This window comes from Schistocerca serialis, chromosome 7 (assembly GCF_023864345.2).
Source record: "Schistocerca serialis cubense isolate TAMUIC-IGC-003099 chromosome 7, iqSchSeri2.2, whole genome shotgun sequence".
Taxonomy (NCBI): Eukaryota; Metazoa; Arthropoda; class Insecta; order Orthoptera; family Acrididae; genus Schistocerca; species Schistocerca serialis.
This window is the reverse complement of record NC_064644.1, coordinates 458422389-458446635: the sequence shown is the minus strand read 5'-3', so window position 1 is coordinate 458446635 and position 24247 is coordinate 458422389. Positions and strand designations below refer to the sequence as shown.

Below are 24247 nucleotides of genomic sequence, written 5' to 3'. Positions count from 1 at the left end.
CCTAGAACTTAGGACTAGTTAAACCTAACTAACCTAAGGACATCACAAACATCCATGCCCGAGGCAGGATTCGAACCTGCGACCGTAGCGGTCTTGCGGTTCCAGACTGCAGCGCCTTTAACCGCACGGCCGTCTGGAAAACATTCAGACACAAAGAATAGACTTGCGAACTCTATCAATTGTTTGCATGCAGGAAGAAAAAGCTTTTATCTCTCACTTAGGATCACTCAGTGTCATGCAGATAGGCCTGCTCCCCAGCAGGCTCAGAACTTACCACCTCACGTCCACGAGGTTCGCCGCCCTTCTCCTCAAGCTCCAAGCAGCTCTACTGCATTACACCAACCGCAGGTCTTTTAGCCAGTCCGAGTAGAATATAAGAGGTGCTATCCAAAATTTTCGGGATTGGTCCTGCCATCTGTTGAAAACTTTACCTTTGGACTAATAGTCACCATCACCCTCGAAGTAGTTCCCATCCGCACGTACACACGTCCCAGTGCTTCTGCCACTGGTCAAACGTTTTCTGGAAGTCCTTTCTTCGAGGGTGTTTATCACCGCCAGCGATGCTTCTTGAATCCTCTCCAGAGTGTCGAACCGACAGCCTTTCTACTTGAGTTTCAGTTTTGGGAATAGAGCGAAGTCGCAAGGTGCCAAATCTGTCGAGTACGGTGGTTGGGGTGCAACCAGCATGTTGTTCTTTGCCAAAAAGGTCCTGCTGAGCAAGGACGTGTGACAGTGCGCGTTGTCGTGATGCAGCAGCCAGTTCCCTTGACGACAAAGTTACAACTGTAGTCGCTGCACGTTCTCACGAAACCGTCACAGTAGTACACGGAATTCACTGTTTGGTTGGGTGGACGAATACTTTGTGCACAATTCCCTTGGTATCAAAGAAAACTATGATCATGCTCTTCACTTTGCTCTTCACCTGTCTCCCTTTTAGGGTCTTGGAGAGTCCGGGCTCTTCCACTGCCACAATTGTTGCTTTGTCTCTGGGTCATAACCATAAATCCAGCTCTCGCCGCCAGTGATAACCCATGACAAGAAGGTCGGATCATCAGATGCACGCTGTTTCTTCTGATCGGCAGTCAAGATACTTGGCACAAATTTTGCGGCGACGTAATACACGCCCAATCCATCAATCGACATTTGTTGACGTGCCCCATAACCAATACCCACTTCATCCGCAAGGTCTTGAATGGTTCGACGTCGATCCGCACGAACCAATTGTTGAAGTTTGGCAACAATGTCTGGCTTGTGCACCTAACGGACCTTCCAGTGTGAACATCATCTTCGACGTCTGTACGGCCGACCCTGAACCGAGCATGCCACTCAAACGCACGTGTACGGCTCATGCTCTGTTCTCCAAACACTTGTTGAATCATTGCAAGGGTCTCCGTAGCTATTTTCCCAAGATTCAGACAGAGTTTGATACACATGTGCTGTTCTGATCGCTGATCCATCGTAAAATCGCCACACATCAAACACAGAGTATTACAGAAATCACCGTGGACACACAACATCTTCTGAGCTGAAGGTCACTCCGCACACTGACTCATCAGATATGCAGCTCTCGCCACCTAGTGGTGCGAAGATCTACTACTCCTACTTTCCAGATGGCAGCACCAGTCCCGAAAATTTGGGATTCCACCTCGTAGGTGAGCACCTCTGGGAATTACATGTTGCAAGCTCTCTGTATTCCTACCCTTATACACCAATTGCTGCTAATTCTGGTAAAGAAGTGAATAGAAAATTGCTGAATAATCTGTAATCTATATTTATGTGTGGTAGTTCAGCAAGCAGTGATGCCACTTATAAATACTCTGAGGAAGTATAAGATTGAAGGTAGTTTCAATCCATCTGTGGCGTACAGTGACCTACGACAATAAACTCATAAAACGAAACGGGCAACCCATTTAAAAGGCATTGTCTCCAAAGAGAATAATTCAATGCAGAATAACATCCAAATACCCAAATCCAAAGGATACCAGCAGCCTGGTTTCAACCAGCTGAGTTGTAGAGACTGCTACTAAATCTGGTAGGACATTTGATAAAATATTTAAAAAGCATGTCACACCATGGAAATACAGTACATACTACTCCCACCCAACATTTGCAGTCCACCTTAAACAGGAATATCACAGGCCAAGCACAATAAGAAAAGACATGAGCGTCATAAAAATCCATAAAATCAGATATCTGTTGACTTTTCAGTAAAACTATCGAATATAGAAAACACTGACATACGATTAACACCTTAATGAGCAGGTAAATATTGCATGAAAAAGGAGGGAGTAATAATAGAGTTAAACCTCCCGTCGATAACGGGGTCATTAGAGACGGAGCACAAGCTCGAATCACGAAAGGATAGACGAAGAAATCTGGCATGCCCCTTTCAAGAAACCATGCGGGAATTTAGCTGGAGCCGTTTAGGAAAATAGCGGAAAACCGAAGCCTGGGGGGCCCATTAGGGATATGAACGGTTGTCATCTCGAATTCAGGCCTAGCGATAAATATTGGAAACCAATCGCTAAACAAAATCATTCAACAAATCACATAAAAAACAAAAACTTTTTCTTTTCCACATCTCTCTCTGTGTCTGTTTCTTTCTTCCTCTCTCTCTCTCTGCCTTCCTCACTCTCTCTCTCTGTCTCTCTCAATCTCTCTCTCTTCCTCTCTCCCCTTTCTTTTCTCCATCTCACACCAGCTCACTCTCCCTTCCTCTACAAGATCTTCTGCAAGTCATTCAATTCACTTGCATATTAAATGAACGCATAGAAGATAACGAAACGCCGGCCGGGGTGGCCGAGCGGTTCTAGGCGCTATAGTCTGGAACCGTGTGACCGCTACGGTCGCAGGTTCGAATCCTGCCTCGGACTTGGATGTGTGTGATGTCCTTAGTATAGTTAGGTTTAAGTAGTTCTAAGTACTAGGGGACTGATGACCTCAGAAGTTAAGTCCCATAGTGCTCACAGCCAGTTGAACCACTTGATAATGAAACGATGTAATACGAGTATAGCAGACCACACTGGAAAGGAACATTTTTAGATAAAATAAAAACCAAAACTAGCGGTTGAGCTGGCAAAACAATACACGCAAAGACATGTTTAGCCAGAATTATTCAGACAACGGTAGTGGTGCAACATTATGACATGTTCCTGATCAAGAAATGCGTGGTGCTACAAAGCAGTGTGGAATTAGGCAAAACATAGTAGCGTCAAATGAGGCAATATCTCCGATATGTGTAAGCGGACGGCGCTTTCTTTGTGCGATAATTGAACAAAAAAGTGCAGTAACTAAACTCACGCCTAAGTGAGTTTGGTAACGAACTATTCTTGGATCTAGAAAGCAGTCAAAATAGTAAATAAGACCTAGAAAGGAGGCAAAAATGTAAATATGTTTTGTATGAATTATTCGAAACGCGTTTGGTGACAAAAAAAACACATTTTTGTTGTTGTTGCACAAACTTATTTAAAACGCAGTCATTAATCTCCATATTTTGTTGTGTCAGCAGTTACATGCAATGAAAACTGCACAGGCCTTCCCAACCTGAACAGAATCTGTTGTTAGACATTAGACTCTAACGTCGCTGCCGAGGCAGTATTCACACTTGAGAAGTCGGCTATGAGTCAATGAAACTGTCTGTGAACGCAGTATCTATCATACACGGGATACAACCGTAACTGGAACGCCACCCTCGTCGACATATGGCTATCGGTGGACGCCGATATCTGCTCTGAATCTTTATCAGAATACGCAACGTACTGGTTCCAGGGACAGGGAGATATGCCAGAACAGAACGGAATAAAGGCACCACAATGACTGGTAAACGAACCTAGTTAAGGGCTTTCTCGCACATAAGATAAGAAACAGCTGATTCCGCACCTACTTTACATAAATACTGCAAACATTTACCATAATAATGTATAGATAAAAGATTACCCGATTTACATACGATATTTTGCGTCTGTGGAAAAGGAGACAGCATCCATCTATCAAGTAAACATAAAAGCAACTGCAAACCGCGTATCCTGCTACAGGTGGGAAGAAAGCCGAAGGAACACTAGAAGACGATGTAAATGCTTGATTCACGATAAAGGATGACAGCCAAAAACAGTTGCAGGATAAAAATTTATTAAAATTCTTGACCAAGGTTTCGGTACATATAAATATACCTTCATCAGAAGCAAAAAATCTAAAATTACATCATGCAATGGAGATTAATTCTAGATTTTTTACTTCTGATGAAGGTATATTTATATGTACCGAAACCTTGGTCAAGAATTTTAATAAATTTTTATCCTGCAACTGTTTTTGGCTGTCATCCTTTATCGTGAAGAATTTCAACAGTTGCTGTTGCAGCCATGTTTAAAATCTTGAAATGCTTGATTAATCGATGTCTATGGAAGAAAGTATCAAGGTAGACTCTTCTATATAGTTGAGTGGAGCATAGCCTTTGGAATTCTGAAATGATCAGAGATAGGACAGTGGGAGCGGAAGTTCATGTACAATGCACACAGGAACAAGATTGCAGATATACGAGTCGACGGGTGAGAAAGGTAAAGAGAAATTTAGAAAACAAGAAATGGGGAGAGTGGTAGCCAATACCCCATGTTATTTAGTCAATGCATTAAGCATGCACTACAAGAGGTTTTGGGGTAGCGTCTTTTTCCGTAAGAAAAAAGTCTTTGGTCCCAGGTTCGAACCTCCCCACTAATTAAATTTTGAATAAAGATCATAAAAAGTGGTGGCCGAAAACTTCCCGCTTAAGAAATCACTTTCAATCAGCCAACGGCCTTGCCAAAGAGGAGCGGATAGACGTTCTGGGCACTCTCTTGCCCTTGGGAAGCGAAACTGCACCTAAGGGCGGACGAATCAGCAATGATCAACGGCATGTGATTCAGAAGGCAATGGAAAAACTGCATTAAAGGCACAGTGAGTATTCATAGGATGTGTGGCCTGTAATTGAAAAAGCGTCATGATGATTTGCCATTGGCAAAAGATACCGGAATAGTCCCCCATTCGGAGCTCCGGTAGGGGAATACCAAGGACGAGGTGACCGTGAAAAATAGACCGAATAACCAACGAAAACATAACGTACTACGAGTCGGGGCGTAGAATGTCAGAAGTTTGAACATGGCAGGTAATCTAGAAAATCTGAAAAGGAAATGCTAAGGACCATTGTAATTCTAATGGAGGTCAATGAAGTGAAATGGAAATAACGCAAGGACGTCTGGTAAGGCGAGTTTATGGTAACACCAGTAACTGCAGAGCATCGTATAACGGGAGTATGATACGTTATGAATAGGAAAGTAGGTCAGAGAGTGAGCCACTGTTAGCAGTACAGTGATAGGATTGCTCTCATCAGACCCGACAGCAAACCAACACCGACAATGATATCTCAGGTACATGCTGACGTTGCAAGGCGAAGAATGTGTATGAAGATGTTGAACGCGTTATTCAGTACGTAAAGGGAGTTGAAAATCTTGTAGCCATAAGAGATCGGAATATGCTTGTAGGTAGGGGGGAGTGTAAGAATGGGTTGCGGGATAATATGGTTTTGGTAGTATAAACGAGAGAAGAGAAAGATTAATTGAGTTCTGTAATAAATATCAGTAATAGCGAATACTCTGTTCAAGAATCACAGGAGGAGCAGGAGGTATACTTCGGAAAAGCGTGAAGAATCGGGAAGATTTCAGTTAGATTAAATCATGCTCGCGCAGAGATTCCAAAATACTGGATTGTAAGGTGTGCCCAAGATCAGATATAGACTCAGATCACAGTTTAGTAGCGACGATAAATTGGCTAAAGACCCTAGTCAGAAAAAAGAAAGGCGCAAAGGAGTGGGATACATAAGTACTAAGGAATGAAGAGACACGTTTGAAGTTCTCCAAGGCTACAGATACTGCGTTATCGAACAGCTCAGTAGGCATTTCAATTGAAGAGGAATGGACAGCTCTAAAAAGGCCAATCACAGAAGTTGGAAAGAAAACAGTAGATTCAAGGAAGGCAGCTACGACGAGACCATGGATAACACACGAAATACTTCAGCTGGTTGACGATAGAAGGAGATACAAAAAATTTCAAGAAAATTCATGAATACAGAAATACAAGTCACTTAGAAACGTAATAAATAGAAAGTGCACGGAATGAAGGCAAAATGGCTGTATGAAAAATGGGACGAAATCAAAAAAGAAATGATTGCCGACAGGACATACAGAAAAGTAAAGACAACCTTCGGTGAAATTTAAATCAAGAGCGGGAACATTAAGAGTGCAATGTGAATTCCGGTGTTAAATACAGAGGGGGGAGCGGGTAGGTGGAAACAGAACATCGAAGGCGTCTGCGAGAGGGAAGACTTGTCTGATGACGTGTCGACAAAGAAACATAAGTCGCCAAGGAGATATAGGATCACTTGTTAAAATCGGAATTTAAAAAAGCTTTGGAAGGCTTGAGATCAAATAAGGCACAAGAAATAGAGAACAATCGATCTAAATTTGTAAAATGATTGGGGTAGATGGCAATAAAACGACTATTCACGTTGGTGCGTACCATCTGACTTTCGGAAAAAACATCCACACAATTCCGAAATAGCCAAATCCGACAAGTGCATGGATTATCGCATTATCAGCTTAACAGCTCATGTATCGAAGTTGCTCACCACAGTTATGTACAGAAGAATAGAAAATAAAATTGAGGATATGTTAAATGACGATCAGGTTGGGTTTAGGGAAGGTAAATACACCAGAGAAGCAGTTCTGAAGTTGTGGTTGATAATGGAAGCAAGACTGAAGGAAGATCAAGACACATCCCAGGATTTTTCGACCTCGAAAAATTGTTCGACAATGTAAGGTAGTGCAATATGTTAAAAATTATTAAAAAAATAGAGGTAATCTATTGCGAAAGGCAGTTAATCTACAGTATGTACACGAACCAAGAGGGAACAATAAGACTGGCAGACCAAGTACGAAGTACTCGGATTAAAAATGGTGCAAGATGAGGATACACTCTTTGGTCCCTATTTTTTAGTCTATACCTCGAAAAAGCAATGAGAGAAATAAAAGAACGGTTCAAGAGTGAGTCTAAATTCAGGGTGAAAGGACATCGATTATAAGATTCGCTGATGACATTGCAAAACTCAGTGAAAGTGAAGAAGAACTCTAAGATGTGTTGAATGGAATGAACCGTGTATTGAGTGCAGAATATGGATTGAAAGTAAATCGAAGGAAGACGAAAGTAATGAGAAGGAGCTGAAATAAGAACAACGAGAAACTTAACATTACAATTGGGGATCACGAATCAGACGAAGTTAAAGAATTCAGCTACGTACAGAGCAAAATAACCTACGACGGACGGAGCAAGGAGGACATGAAAAGTCGACTAGCACTGTCGATAAAGGCATCCCTGGCCAAGAGAAGTCTGCTAGTATCACAGGTGTTAACGCGAGGAATTAATTTGTGAGAATGTACGTTTGAAGCAAAGCATTGTATGGGAATCTGACATGGCCTGTGGAAAAATCAGAAGAGAATCGAAGCCTTTGGGATGTGGTGCCATAGAAGAATATTGAAAATTAGGTGGACTGATAAGGTAGGGAACGAGGAGGTTCTCCGCAGAATCGACGAAGAAGGGAACATTTGGAAAACACTGACAAGAAGAAAGGGCGTGATGATAGGACATCTGTTACGACATTAGGGAATAACTTCCATGGTACTAGAGGGAGCTGTAGAGGGCAAAAACTGTAGGGGAAGACAGAGACTGGAATATATCCAGAAAATAATTGAAAACGTAGGGTGCAATTGCTACTCTGAGATGAAAAGTTTGGCACAGGAGAGGAATTCGTGGAGAGCCATATCAAACTAGTTAGAAGACGGAAGACTCAAGAAAAATTATACAAGTCAAAAAGTGTGTGTCTGTGGGTTTGTTCTTGTGTTTGAGAGAGGAATAATGTATAGATCTCTACACCGCATTTTATTCAGTAACAAATATCCTTTTCCTCACAACCTTCATTCCCTACTTATGACACTTGTGGAACAAACTTTGTTCGTTTCAGGCAAATATCCCAGTAGACTGGGAAGGGGACAGAGAGAAATCAGATTGGGAGTATATATAGTAGGGAAACTTTGGAAATATGTGGTAAGGATTATGGGACCAAACTGCTGAGATCATCGGTACTAGGCTTAAACACTAATTAAACTAACTTAACCTAACTTACGCTAACGACAACAGACGCACACCCTTGCCCGAGGACTCGAACCTACGACCAGGGGAGCCGCGCGAACCGTGCAAGATGCCCAAGACCGCGCGGCTACCCCGCGCGGCATATAATAGGGAATTCCCGGGCCCATCATTTGTCTTATAACCAAGGGAAACCACCCGAAAACGTTGGCGAGAATAGAGGGATGAGCAATATGTCCCAGACAAAATTTATGTTGTTGAATCTCACTGTCTTATCACTACAGGAGCTGCCGTCGTGTAGCGACAGAAGAGATATAAGCCTTGTAAAATAATGGATGATGGCTCTCGTAAAAAAGAGTTAAATGCAGACCGGCAACACCTAGATAATCTTTCCTTAATAAGTGACGGGTCATTGAAGGACTGACGACCCTTATTTTGACTGATTTAGTAACGCAGCAGTGCAGGGTGTTAATTCGAGCTCGTCAATTAATTTTTCCGAGTAAACCTGTAAAGCCATAAGTTAGCGCAACACACACTGCTAAGAGTGCGTGCGTTATAGCCGCGAGACTTCCACCCAATCGGCTTTTCGTTAGTTAATTCATTGTTGTTGTTGTCTTTAGTCCGAATACTGGTCTGATGCTCCTCTCCAGACAAGTATATCGCATGTAAATATGTTAATTTCTGCATATCTACAGCAATCTACATCCACCTGAATCTTCTTACTGTAGTCTACGACTTTGCGTCTAGTAATTTTACGCCTCATGCTTTCCTCTATCTTCACTGGTTATTCCTTAACGCCTCAGAATGCATCCTGTCAGACGCTCCTCATTTTCAGTCAAGTTTGGCCACATGTAATTTTCTCCTTGACTCAGTGTCTCTTCATTAGTTGTACAAAATACCCACCTAATCTTCGACATTTTTCTCTAATACCATGTTTGAAAAGTTTGTATTATCTACTTCTCTGCATCGTTTATTCTTCACGATTAATTTCAGGGCAAAATCTTTTAGAAAACAAATCCTAAGGCTTAAATTTCTATTACTGTTTAAACTACTTATTGTCTGCGTTTTATATTATCTCTACTTTGGCCAAAAGCTAGTTGTTTTGCTGCCCTCATCTACCAATTCTTGGGTGTCTTTTTCAGATATAATTCCCAGTTTTAATACATCTACATTCTGTTGAATCCTGTCTTCTCGACAACTAGGGGGTACATAGGAAACCTGCTTTCTCTGACCGCTAGACAAAAATTCAAGCAAATCGTATTAGCGAATTTTATTACAAAAGGAAATGATTACAATACTTTGTGTTAATCAGATGTGTCGTAAGCAAAGGGCGAGAGACAAAGTAACGTTCTTCAGTATATACAATTGCTAAGTCGCTGGTCTTGAAGTGACTAATCTCGATGTTCCTGTAGAAGTGCGCCCCGACTGGTCGAGGCTTATGTCTTCTTCTCACAGAGGCCGCTGCTGTAGGGGTTGGTCATTGTGCAATTAGTTTACGTCTCCTTCACAGCCCTCTCTGCACCGTCGTTCCCGACTGCCGTGTGGGAGCTTGACTTTACGCCGGAACACGTTCTCTAATGAACATTCTATTGTTCTTAATTTTCACCTTAAACCCCTATTATACGACTCAATTCAGCTGCTGTTCTAAGTCCTTTATCGTCTTTGACAGAATTACAGTGCCGTCAGTAAACCTCAAAGCTCTTAATTCTTTCCCCTGATCTTCATTTCCCTTTTCAAGTTCCTCTCAGTTTTCCTTCCTTCCCTGCTCATTGTACAGGCTGAATAACATGGGGAATATGCTACAACCTTATCTCCATTCCATCTCAATTACTGTCTCACATTCGTGCCCTCAACTCTTTGAACAGCAATCTCGTTTCTACACAGATTGCAGATTACATTGCACTGCCTGTGTTCTGGCCCTCCTAGCTTCAGAATTTCAAAGTGTGCTGTGAACACAGTCGAGAGATGAGATCCTATACTCCGAGGAGCGTAGGGGACGATGCGGGAGACCCGCACCGCTGTACTAGCCGAGGTCCTAGTGGAGGTGGTTTGTCATTGTCTTCCTCCAACTGTAATGGGGATGAATGAGGATGACGATGACGGCACAACAACACCCAGTCACGAAAAATACCTGACTCCGCCGGGAATCGAACCCGGGACCCCGTGGGCGGGAAGCGAGAAGCTACCGCAAGACCACGAGCTACGGACAACATAGTCAAAACCTCGCCTCAAATATACCAATATTGTACATGTATATTTTCTATATCTTATTAGAGAGATCACAAGGTCAGTATTGCCTCGTGTGTTCCTACATTTCTTTGGAACCCAAAGTGATGTTCCTCAAGAGAGTTTCTCACCTGTATTTGTATTCTCCTCTAAAAATGCGTACTATTATTTTGCAACCTTATCAAGCTGATGGTTCAGTAATATTCACATCTTTCGGCCTCCTCTTCTTTGTTTAGTAGCGACCATTTTCTCTCACCGTCTCTACTGATCATTTTCTAATTTCTTCAGTTGTGTGCCGTATCTCTTACATTATCGCAGGATTTCCGTTTGTATTCCTCTTTTTTCCTTTTCTTCCTCCACAATTTCACCTCTCAAAGTTATCCATACATCTCCCATTGTATTCGTTTCGCCTTGTTTCACTCAATAGTTATGTACTGATATCTTTGAAACTCCCACCAACGGTCGATTCTTTCAAGTCAGAGGGGTCATACAGTGAAGAGAAAAAAATCACCACACTAAGAAGAGTTGTGTGCCATAAACGAAGTTACTGGGCGTGTTGCAACATCTGAAAGGTCATGTCCATTAACATTTCGTGCCAGTAGCCTAAGAGTGGCGGTAGTGGCCTATGCTGTAATAGTCGTGAGCGTTAGTTGCCTTTGAGATTGGATGTAGTGAGCTGATGTTAATCAAGAGTGCCTTTAAGCCGAAAAATATTCCGTTGTCAGCACCTCACAGAGTTTGGCAGAGGTTGCTCAACAGGGCTACGAGAAGCTGGATGTTCCTTCTGCAATATTGCTGAAAGAATTGGGAGGAATGCAGCCCTATATTGATCGCCCAAGTGAAACAGGCATGGAAGTCCATCCCACAAACTGACACCTGGCACATCTACAACACAGTGGATGCATTTTTGCATGATTACAATCAACACTCTGGCGGCTACACCTGTTATTAGTTTATCAGGATTTCACATTTGCAATGGCTTATCTCGCGCTTACGTTAACCTGAAATCTTGCAATGTTAATCACTTAAACGTGCTACCCAGACAAGTGTATTCCCGAAATTTCATTACTCTACAGTCATTACTTCTTCGGTATTGCGCGGTTTTTTCCTAAGTATGTATACTCATTTTCCTGCTTTTCTGTAATTTACTGTTTTAATCTGTAGTTCTCAACCAATAAGTTATGGTCAGAATCCTCATCTACTCCTAAATATATTTGCGGTGTAAAACCTAGTTTCTTAATCTCCGCTATCTCCATATCTCTAAGGCGTGTACAACCTTCTTTCACGTTTATAAAACCAAATGTTAGCTACGATTAGGTTGCACTCTGCGCAAAATTCAACCAATCTGCATCCTCTTCCTTCTATTCTCTTTCCTACTACCGAATTCTGGTCACCTAAAATAATTACATTTTTATTTCTCTTAACGGTCTGAATAATTTCTTTTATTTCATCGTATATTCTTTCTCCTCTTCATTAATTATGGTGCTTGTACACATATACGCTTGTACTACTGTTGATGGATGTTGGCTTTGTGAGTATCGTCGCCACAATAATACTTCACTATGCTGTTCATAGTTGTAGACCGATATCACTATTTGGTATTCATTTTTCGGAAGACACTTGATACCTCTCAGGTATGGGGCTATGTAAATACTTGACAAGAAATGCGCAAAGAACGCCCAGAACGCGTAAATTTCAAGAAAACTCTCACAAATACAAATCTGGACCTAAACCTTAAAGTTCGATTGGTAAGATGCTACATCTGGTGGCGTACTTCTATGGATTCTGAAGAATGGGCAGTAAATATGCCAACAGCAAAGAAAATAGTAGCTTTTAAAATGTGGATTTATCGCAGGATGAAAAAATAACTAACAATACATCGGTATGCATTTTTACGAATACACCAACAGCGAGAAGGTACAAGAAAAAAGAAGACTGCAGAGCCATGATATGTCTTGGGGAGCATCAAACTTGTCCTTCCACAACTGATACTAGAAGGGAAGATCGATGGTAAAAGGAAAGGGTGAAGAAGGATATCTTGGTTGATAACATAAAGCAGCGAACAGAATTAATATGTGCATACATGAAGAAGAAGAAGAAGAGGGAGGAGACGTTAACACTATCTGCTTTACCAGTTGGAAAACTGAACCCACCTGACCAAAAATATTGTTCCTCCTATCACACTTCTCTAATTCCCACGGTATGTAACGAGCAGCACAAGCAAAATTAATGCTTTTAACGGACTTCAGTACACGAAATGACCTCACGATTGAATACAGTATCGTCTACCTCATTACGTAATTGGTATAGACACCAGTGATACATCCGACCGTAGCGGTTTGACATAAAACGGCTTTTGAATGCAGCGGTGTTAGAGACAGATACGAGTCCTAGATTAATTAGAAGAAACTATATGAATTGACAATCTATCCTCAAAGCAGCTCAGTTTCGGAATTCTCATTACAATAATTTTTTATCATCATGCCTTAAGCATTAAGAAGGCAACGGCCTTGCCGCAGTAGATACACCGGTTCCCGTCAGATCACCGAAGTTAAGCGCTGTGGGGCGTGGCCGGCACTTGGATGGGTGACCATCCGGGCCGCCATGTGCTGTTGCCATTTTTTGGGGTGCACTCAGCCTCGTGATGCCAATTGAGGAGCTACTCGACCGAATAGTAGCGGCTCCGGTCAAAGAAAACCATCGTAACGATCGGGAGAGCGGTGTGCTGACCACACGCCCCTGCTATCCGAATCCTCAACTGAGGATGACACGGCGGTCGGATGGTCCCGATGGGCCACTTGTGGCCTGAAGACGGAGTGCTTAAGCATTAAGAGTATTGAAGAGATGTACAGTATCGGCACAACTGAAAAGCTTGTAAGGTTGTTGCAAGGTAGGTTGTGCTAGGAAACATATGTCAAGAAAGAAATTGGTTGCGTTGAGCCGCTTCCGAGTTAATCAGCATTGAAATTTGGCAGTCAGGCCGTTGCGCGCGCTAACTGAAGAGGCCCGCCAGAGATGGTGTCGCCAGACGTGTGCTTCGCGTGATTTCCTAAAACCGAACAAGACAGTGATAAAAAATAGTGGACAAGGAACGATAGACCGAGAGCCAAGGGTTGAGCAGTCTTCAGAGCTATCAGCTGGCACTAATTGCGTCTGGCGAGCCACTTGAATCTATGCTCGCAAAGTTCTGATTGGCTGCCATCAATGAAAATTAACTCTGAAACGGAGCTACGTATCGAATTTTTTTCTTAATAATTGTTTTTCAGCACAACCTACCTTGCGGTACTCTTAGAAGCTATACAGACTGTTTCTGACCATCTTGCAGAAAGTTCAATGGTGAGCTATGGATAACTCCTTAAATTTGGGGCATGCAGCCGTACGAGTAAAAATTCTGTCACTGATATGTGGGTCGTGTATCATCCGCCCATCGTCGTGGTAAATCTGGAGAGTGTCTCTAGGCACGTTGCAAGGGTGGCGGAAAGATATGCGGCAGAAGTACCTGTGGAAAAATTGCCATTTGCACTGCTGCATGCGCGATGTTTAAAAGGTTACTCATTACCCCACTAAAAGCACAAATTGCATATCAAGAGGTAGCTGGTGCTTCAAAATATTATTCAAGTAACGCAGGAATCTCTCAGAAAGGTTAAACATATCCAGACGAAATACGCTCTAATAAAAAGCGCTGTACATCATGTTTGGTTCTATTTTAATGATAACCCTCCAACAACTGAAGGAACATTTTACTTCTTAATACCAGCACTGCACGTAGTGATCATTAAAAAATTTGAGCAATTTACAATTCCAGATTAAACCTGAGGTTCAATATCCATACTATTACCTTACTTTCTGATCAATTTATTTGGCTGTTCAGTGACCTTTACAGGAGATTTATATGGAAAAATATTGAAATGTGCAGTAAAAATATTCTACTATAGCAAACGGTTTTACATTCAGAGGTAATCAAAATATTTCAATTACATCTTGCTCTTTCTTGTAACTATCGTTGCACGCTATTTTGAGCAAAAGCGGTGTACGATATATGTTGATTTGGAAGTAATGAGATGTGAGTCGGAAAACTCACGTTGTTCCTCGAGTTGACGTCGAGTGGCTCCTTGAGTACTTTGCGGACTCCTTCAGCGTCGTTCTTGATCACCGCCTCGTGCAGCATCAGCTCGTTCTTCAGCACTGAAATCAAAAAGGCGACCAGTGTTGGAGTATGTCTTAACTCGAGGTACCGTCCATTAAGTCTGTGGTACGTGTTGAAACACTGCATTCAGATAAAAGGTACCATCTCACTAGGTACAGACAATATATGCAACTGATAAAAGCCTTCTGGACCAGATTTATTCACTGGGACATTAAATTTCAGAATCAACTAAAACTTAGTATCTTATGGCAACATTTCAGTGATTCACAACTGGACTCAGTTAGCACATACAACTGTGGGGATGTGAAATGGAATGGTCACTCACACTCACGCGGGGATCAAGATTAATGGGTAAAAGACAGACATGTTGTATTACGCAGATGTGATTTGCTGTGGTCACGGAGACGAAACAAGATCTAGAGATGGTCCTCAGCACAATGGAAAGCATTTTCTGTAATCATTGTTCGTAGGACACTGAGAAAATGTAGTTTTTGATTAATTATCTCCTGTCAGTCATATGTTTCACATAAGTGGAAGTATAGGTGGAACCCAGTTTCAAAAACTGTCAAGTGGCACCAGTGAAAGAGGGATTGTCAACCATGATGCTATTACAGAAACGGAAGTCTAGGGTTCGTCAAAAAGTTTTTGTGTTTCGTCAGTTGATAGACATTCCTTAATCACCTAATTATAAGACGAATGCTTTCTTCCAGGTGAGCTAAACCAGCAAGGTATGTGGCAGAATATTTATGAATTTATTCCTGTAAACATGTGTGTCCTTAACAAATGAATCGTGCAGTTAGAGTCCAGTGCTGATTTAGAGAAACGAAGATATGTGAAGAGTAACTGTCCTTCCCTAAACAGCTCTATGGCCTCATAAATTGCTTAAAGTTGAAACGGGAAGACCAGTACGTTATAAGGTGAATCATAGGTAACAAATAATGGAGAAAGAGGGGAATACCTTAATCACATTTTCGATACAAGGAGAACAACTAGCTGACTAGGGTATGTTGCAGTCGCTGTGATGGGATTAAATCGACATACGAACTGGTATCATTGGGAACTGGAATTACTCAAACATGGGCGAAGACTGATGCAAGCACTGCTGAGTCATAATTAACTGTGTGTATGTGTCTCGACAAACAAGCAGGGTCCAGGTAGGTTACTCTCGCTTACCACGCATGGTGTTATTGGATTCCCTTTTGACAGTATGGAGCTCCTGCAACGTTGGTATTGACTACCGAGTGAAAAAAAGGTTTGGACTAGTGTACTGGGGAAACTGAAGCAATGGTTTTAGGCCATGGGGCACGCAAAGTTTCGATCCTGCACCTTGCTTCGCTAACTTCATCTTTGTACAGTAGACAGTTATCTGGACCACCGAAATCCAAATGCTTGTAATTTTTAATTATTTATGAATATTATTCTGCATAACTGTAGGCACATAACTGTAGGCACCGAATATAAGTTACTGGAAGTAGATGAGTGGTTAAATATCCTCAAACCGTATACAGTAAGATTTATCATAGATGTAGCGGAAGTACTATATGCCGAATGTAACTTGGCCCTTTTCTCGTAGTGAAGGAATCGGCGGAAATCAGATGACTTTGGGGCAGTATTGAAAGTTTCCGCCCATAGCCAGCGTTACCTGCTAAATAATAGAACAGGTCTTGGGCGCTCGCAGAAATTTTTCAGAGAGATTCAAAAGTTACAATTTTTTTTAACTAATTAGGCGGGTTTGAAAACGTGTCGTGCCTCAGAAACCAAATCTGACGAGAAATACAGAACACGCACTGCATCCCAAATGTTAATAGTTCTACTGATTATTTTCAAGTTACATACTCTGATAAGTATCTAACCGGTAAGCGTATTTCAATAGTATATTCAAAGTACATATTTTATATTATTAATACGAATATGTTTGTCACCTTTTTGATTCTACAATCTGAAGTTATATCTTCACGTAATCAAATTTAAAAAAGTAAACCAACTTATATTGTCTTTGTAGACTGGGAAAAAGCATTTGATGTTATCTGGCAAGAGATGTACACAATGCTGAAGAAAACAGGTCTAAAACACTCATGTGACACTCAGCTTCTATAAGAACAAAGTGGCTGTGATTAGGTTCAAATGGTTCAAATGGCTCTAAGCACTATAGGACTTAACATCTGGGGTCATCAGGCCCCTAGGCTTAGAACTACTTAAACCTAACTAACCTAAGGACATCACACACATCCATGCCCGAGGCAGGATTCGAACCTGCGACCGTGGCAGCAGCGCTGCGGACTGAAGAGCCTAGAACCGCTCGGCCACAGCGGCCGGCGGCTGTGATTAGGAATTTTCATGAGGGACAAGAATCAAATATTACAAACGGCCTGAGATAGGGATATGCTCTCTCCTCTTTTATTCAATGCTTACATCCTGGAAACTATTGATTGGCGACTCCATGGAGTGTCCTGTGCACCACGACCAGATAATGGATATGCTTAGAAGGAGAGACAGCATTGGTCGTATTTTTTTGTTTTATTAACCGCAAAATCGATTTTCGGTCACTTAGTGACCATCCTCAGTGCTCTAATATATAATTTAAATTGGTAGGCATGGTGTCAACAAGCTTAGAGCGATCACATAAATTGCTCAGTTATCAATTTATGTGATCCATAGATTTTGTGAGCGTCTCAATCCTGCAGAACACATTTTATCTACCTTCAAATTTTACACTTCTTGTCCTCTTTTCTAGCAAAGAAAATGTTTTTGTTTTCTGTTATCGACTGATGTACTTGACGTTCAGTATAGATATAGACGCCTACAATATAGCTTGACTGTATTCTTCAGCTTATACTAAAGTAGCTCTGTCATGTGAATCTGAATGCAGGATCAGCAAGACAGCTTGTGTTATCTATTTTCCTAGTCAAATGGTAAACTACTGTTGCGAAACCGTCGTGCATCAAGCAGAGAGATCGTCCTTATGGGAATTTGGGACAGATGGCTGGAACATATACTGTTGCAATGTTTATGTATTGATGACCTGCGATGAAATCCATCCACCAGTGCGTTGTATCGGCTTTTTCTGTTGCTCGGTAATGGGTGAATAAGGAAACAACCGAAAACATTGATGACATTATTTATACATGGTTCTTTAAGGATTCATATCAGTCTTGGCAGCACATCTGCAGTGGAAGTGTTGCACTGTCAAGGAATTTCCCATGAAAAGATTAAGAACAAAGAAATTCAAACATGCACACCACCGGTCAAAAGTTTTCGTTCACCCATAAAAAAAGTTATACACGTAATTTCAGTATACAAACACACCGTAAAAACTTAATACATCAACAAAATAAATACAGTATTTGCTCCCTCTGTTACATGTTTTAGATTTTTGCGTCTACAAAGTATTCACCCTTCGCCCTCAGAACAGCTGCACAAATTTTTGGAATACTGGAGACAAAATTTTGTCCAATCCAACGCATCTCTAAATTATTCTACAGATCTTCAGTATACGATCACCGCAATTTTCTGACCTCCCTATCCAGTTCATCCCATAAGAGATCAAGAGGGTTTAAGTCAGGTGACTGGCTTGGCCAAATCATATTCTTCAGTTCCCCACAGTTCTCTTATCTGTTGTCATGCACAATTTGCAAGCAGGTTTAGGGCCATTGCCCTGTTGTGGAACAAACCCGTGACGAATAAGTCTTTTCCAGATGGGACTGTACTGTTGATTGGGATCATGTGATATCCTTTCTTTAATATTCCATTAATTCCCACTGGATCACAGACTTAATCACCTGCAAGAAAACACCCACAGCATAACTGACCCCCACCCATCCATCCCCAACCATGCTTCACCGTTGGTGTCACATGCTGATCCTCCTTCCAAATATTTCAAACTTAAATTCGTCCATGAGTAACACTTTGGACCAGTGCTGGTTACTCCAGTTTTTGTGCTACTGTGCCCACTGCAATCGTTGCACCTTACTTTGTTTGTGTAGTAATGGTTTTTTGCCGACTGTTCTCCCTTTAAACCCTGTTCACGGAGACGTCGTTGCATTGTTCAGAGACAGATTGGAACTACTCGAATACAGTTTACTTCCTCGTGAATTTCAGGTGTAGTGGCAGCGACTTTGAATAGTACTCAGGTCCCTGATTCGAACCTCGCCACTGCATAAATTCCGAATAAAACTAATCATCAATGGTAGCCTATGATTTCCGGCATACGAAACCTCCCTCATTCTGCCAACGGCCTTGTCAAAGTGAAGCGGACTGAGGTTCAGAGCGGCCGGCCGTTGTGGCCGAGCGGTTCTAGGCGCTTCAGTCTGGAACCTTGTGACTGCTACGGTCGCAGGTTCGTATCCTGCCTCGGGCATGGATGTGTGTGATGTCCTCAGGTTAGCTAGGTTTAAGTGGTTCTAAGTTCTAGGGGACTGATGACCTCAGAGCCATTTGAACCATTTTTTTGGTTCAGAGCGCTGTCTTCCACTTTGGGTGGGAAACTGCCCCTAAAAGGCGGAAGAAACAGCAATGAACATCGGCATGAGGATGTAAAGGCATTAGAAACCATTGCATTAAAGACTTATCACGTGTATCCACATGACATATATCCTGTAATCGAAAAAAGGGCATCATGATCTCTCAATTGGCAAAAGATTCCGGAATAGTCCCCAATCCAGATCTCTGGGAGAAGACTGCCAAGTGGGAGGTGACCATGAGAAAAAGATTGAATAACCAACGCAAGGGTAACGGTCTAAGAGTTGGGACGTTGAGTATCAGGAGTCGGGAAGCTAGAAAATCTACAAAAGGAAATACTAAGGCTCAATCTAAATATAGTGGTGGTCAGTGAATTGAAATGGAAGGAGGACAAGGATTTCTGATCATACGAGTACACGGAAATATCAGCAACTGGAGAAAATTGTATAGCGGGAATGGAATTCGTTGTGAATAGGAAGGCAAGACAGAGAGTGAGTTACTGTGAACAGTTTCGAGATACGGTGGTTCTCATCAGAATCGACAGCAAACAAACACTGACAACAATAGTTAAGGTACACATGCCGTTGTAACGAGCAGTGGTTGAAGAGACAGAGAAATTGTATGAGCCTATTGAACGAGTTCTGTAAAGGAGAGTAAAATATAATAGGCATGGGAAACTGGGATGTGATTGTAGAAGCAAGGGTTACACGAAAATATGGTCTTGGTAGTAGAAACTAGAGAGGAGAACGACTAATTTAATTCCGCATTAAATATCAGTTAATAATAGCGAATACTCTGTTCAAGAATCACAACGAGAGGAGGTATACTTCGAGAAGGCGGGGAGAAACGGTAATATTTCAGTCATATTGCATCATAGTCAGTCAGAGATTCCGAAATCAGATGTTGGGTTATAGGACATTCTTAGGAGCAGATATATTCTTAGATCCCAATTTAGTAATATCAAGTGTAGGCTGAAGTTTAAGAGACTGGTGAGGAAGAACCAAGGCGCAAAAAAGTGGGGATACGGATGTACTAAGGAACGACGAGACACGCTTGCAGTTTTCTTAGGCTACAGATAATGCGCTAATGAATAGCTCAGTAGGCATTTCAGTTGAAGACGAAGGACGTCTCTAAAATGGTAATCACAGAAGTTGGGAAGAAAACTGTAGTTACGGAGAAGGTAGGTACGATGATACCAGTGATAACAGATGAAATACTTCAGCTGATCGACGAATGAATGAGCTAGAAAAAAATTTTGGGAAATTCAAGAATACAGAAATATACTTAGGAACGTAAAAAATAGGAAGTGCAGGAAAAGAAGACAAAATGGCTGCATGAAAAATGTGAAGATATCGAGAAAGAAATGATTGTGAGAAGGACGGACTCAACATACATGAAAACCAAAACAACATTCGGTGAAATTTAAATCAAGGATGGTAACATTAAGAGGGTAAGGAAATTCTACTGTTGAATACAGAGGAGTCAGCGGATGAGTGGAAAGAATACTCTGAAGGCCTCTACGAGAGGGAAGAATTGTCTAATGACGTGATAGAAGGAACTGGAATCTACAGGGAAGGGATAGGGGTCTAGTATTAAAATCGTCATTTAAAATAGCTTCGCCTGACTTAAGATCAAATGAGACAGAACGGATAGATAACATTCCATTGGTATTTCTAAAATCACTGGGGGAGATGGCAACTAAACGATTATTCACGTTGCTGTACCATTTGACTTCCGGAGAAACATCATCCACACAGTCCCGAAGAAAGCAGAAGGCGACAAGTGCGGTAGTTATGGCACAATCAGCTTAACAGCGCATGCAGCCAAGTTGCTGACTACAATAATATACAGAAGAATGGAATAGAAAATTCAAGACCTACTAGAAGACAGTCAGTTTGGCTTTAGGAAAGGGGAAGATGCTAGAGAGGTTGTTCTGACTTTGCGGTTGATAATGGAAGCAAGACTAAAGAAAAATCTAGTTACGTTCACTGTATTTGTCGACTTGGAAAAAGGGGGTGCCAGAGCTTCAAAATTCTGAGAAAAATGAGGGTAAGCTATAGGGAAGACGGGTAATATACAAAATGCACAAGAAGCAGGATAGAACAGTAAGAATGGAAGACCAAGAACGAAGTGCTCGGATCAAAAAGGATGTAAGGCAGAAATGCAGTCTTTCGAACCTACTGTTGAATCTAGGAATCGAAGAAGCAATAGGGAAATTTAAGAAAGATTCGAAACTGGGATCAAAATTCAGCATGAAAGAGATCAATGGTAAGATGACATTGCAATATTCAGTGAAAGTGGAGATGAATTACAGGATGTGTTGAATCGATTGATGGCGATTGAGTTCTTAGGCATTTGCAAAAGCGCGAAGTTACGTTGTGCCTATACTACAAAACCAAATGGAACTAACATCAAGACAAAACATTTGTAACAGAGAAATAGAGGCGTTCGACGAAAATATAGAAAACAGCGAGAAATGCGTACATGAACGTAAATTAAAGTGCGCTGTTTTAATTGGCCAAGAACTCAATACATTGCAAGTGTCACCCGTGGTCAGAACAGAGTTCTGTGCAGATGAGTTAATTATGTCGGATTCAAGTGAATTCGAACGTGGGCAGTTTGTGGGCGCTACCGTAACCAAGCAAGACGAAGTGTTTATTGTTACAAGAGACACCATATTGTGGATTTATGGCTCTTAGAGGGAAGCGGAAAAACATCATCTGCTAAGTCAGAGCACGGACGATGTGTGTGGTGAGTGGCCGTGACAGACGGTCACTGAATAGCATTGGGACAAAAAAATAAGACGACGACGGCTGCAAAGATCACTGCAGAACCGAATGTCGCTCTCGCGAATCTTGTCGGCACCAAAACAACGCGGAGGGGGCTCCATAAACATGGAACTGCAGGACGAGCTGGAATAGCAAAACCACTGATGAACGATGCAAATTTCTCTAAAAGGTACCGAAGCCATGAAACCCGGGCTATGGAGCAATGGAAGGAACTCATTTGGTCGAATGAGTCTTGCCCGCGAAAGGCAAGGGTCCCGAGTTTGACTCTCGCTCAGGCACACAGTTTCACTCTGCCGGGAAGTTTCATATCAGCACACACTCCGGTGCAGACCAAAATTTCACTCTGGAAACATTCCCCAGGCTGTGGCTAAGCCATGTCTGCGCAGTATCCTCTCTTCCAGGAGTGCTAGATCTGGAAGTTTCGCAGGAGAACTTCTGTGCAGTTTGGAAGGAAGGAGACGTCGTACAGGCGGGACTGAGCTGCGAGGAAGCGTCGTGCGTCGTGCTTGGGTAGATCACTCGGTAGAGCACTTGCACGCGAAAGATAAGGGCCGCGAGTTCGAGTCTCCGTCCGGCACACAATTGTAGTAAGCCGGGAAGTTTCATATCAGCGCACGCTCTGCTGCAGATGGAACAATGAGTCTTGTTTCACACTGTTTCCAGCTTCTGACCAAATTTACGTACCAAGTGTGAAACATAATGGCGGTCTGGCCCTTTTTGTGGACAGCCATATCATGCTATTCCACAGGTCCCATGGTTACTGTGCAAGGTCGCCTTACTGACAAGGATTGTCTGACCATTTTGGCTGATCATATCCATGCGATGGTACAAACTTCTTTCCCCAGTGCTAATTTTGTGTTCCTCAAGACGATAGGACCGCTGTTCACGTAGCTCCCATAGTCCAACACTGGTTTTTTGAGCACGAGGATGAATTGTCGCTGCTCGACTGAATACCAGATCATCAGAACTCAATATCATTAAGGCCTGGTGGTCTGCTTCGGAGATGTACTGTCACTATTTTGCGGGAAAAATGATATAAGTTTCCTTGAAAAATGGGTTTCTCACGTGGTGCTAGGCCTGGTAATGCGTCGTGTTTTGGTGTTTTCATACTTTCGTTCAATTTCTTAAAGCAGGGAGGAAGTACAGATGTAAGTTATATTGCAAACAACATAATTAAACACTGTATTACAGATACTTAAGGAATCTCAGACAGAATAGCACAACTTGTATTGTAAATAAACAAATCATATTCCACACAATAACTGAGACTCCTCATCAACATGCTTTTTTCTTCGAAGTGTTGCAAAAACTAGTAAATGTCAGCAAATCTCACTACAGGATAGGAATACGGGACTTAAATGCAAAAGTAGGGCAAACCTAAAGGAATATGTTTTAGACGGAGTCTTTGGGTGTGCGTGAATCAAACGACCACACGTAATTATAATTTCTGAAGAAGATCTACTTGGAGCAGTTTTGACAGTTTATTAGAAAATGTTTTGTAATTCAATTAAAAGAATGTGTAACAAACAAATCTAAATGAAGACTGCATATATTAACAATGAAAATTGGAACCATTAGTTGCGATTTGTATTTACGCTTTCTGCTAACGACGGCTGGGTGGTTGATATGAGAAATAGACAAAGAATAAATTTAAATTTGAAAGCTTTTGCTAAAATCAACAATTTTCTAAACTAATTTTCGTATTTCCTCTGCTATAGGAAGCTACCAATCACTGTAGTTTACTACCTTTCACATGTGGCAGTGAATATGAGTTCTTAATGTGTAAATTATTTTTAAAAAATTATGGTTTCTCGATGAGCAGTGAAGGGATAGGGAAGAATGTTGTACCTTGGAACACTGTTTGCAATTTCGTCTGTATCCAGTCCTGTAATGGAAGTTTTAAGTATTTTTTATTCCACTTTTAAATGATACGATTTACTCACATAAGTGTGATGTAATCTTTATATGAAATTTTAAAAAAAGTTGCCCAGAAAAAGTAAGATTTTCAAATCGTAAAAGCCTGTTCCAAAACGGTCATCTAACAAGGAGTAAATATTCTTATCAAATTTGAAAGTATTTGAAACTTTAAAATATGGTAAATAGTCACTGAAGAACGAGTGATGCCGCCAGACCGTCACGGGACCAATTACGATGTAATCCATCCTAATACAAAATAAGTTTTGCATGATCCCGGTTCCCAGAACTCCAGAAGATAGACGTTGGCTGTGGATACTTATATCACAGACGCAGTCCCTTAGACTGTTCACAGATGACACTAAACCCACCAAAAGATGTGAACAACCATGCATGAGCAGGGCGTATTAGACGGAGGGGGTCCGACAGCCGATCAGTTCCAGTTATTCCACCAGGAAGGAGGTACACAGCTCGTGTTGTCTGTAGTTCAATCATGCCTAGACGGTCAATACCGCGCTACGATCGCGTCTGCATTGTTACTTTG

At 41.7% G+C, this 24247-nt stretch overlaps 1 protein-coding gene and 1 pseudogene across 4 annotated transcripts in view; one reads left to right on the top strand and one right to left on the bottom strand.

The window, feature by feature from the left end:
* LOC126412339 (ankyrin repeat and death domain-containing protein 1A-like) overlaps positions 1-24247 on the bottom strand; it is a 692368-nt gene that overhangs the window by 297354 nt on the left and 370767 nt on the right. For all 4 annotated transcript variants that reach the window (XM_050081884.1, XM_050081882.1, XM_050081885.1 and 1 more), the window contains exon 3: positions 14477-14580. In XM_050081884.1, the coding sequence (XP_049937841.1) occupies positions 14477-14580 (104 nt within the window). The remainder of the gene's footprint in view (positions 1-14476; positions 14581-24247) is intronic.
* Positions 12896-13013, top strand: LOC126413671 (5S ribosomal RNA; annotated as a pseudogene).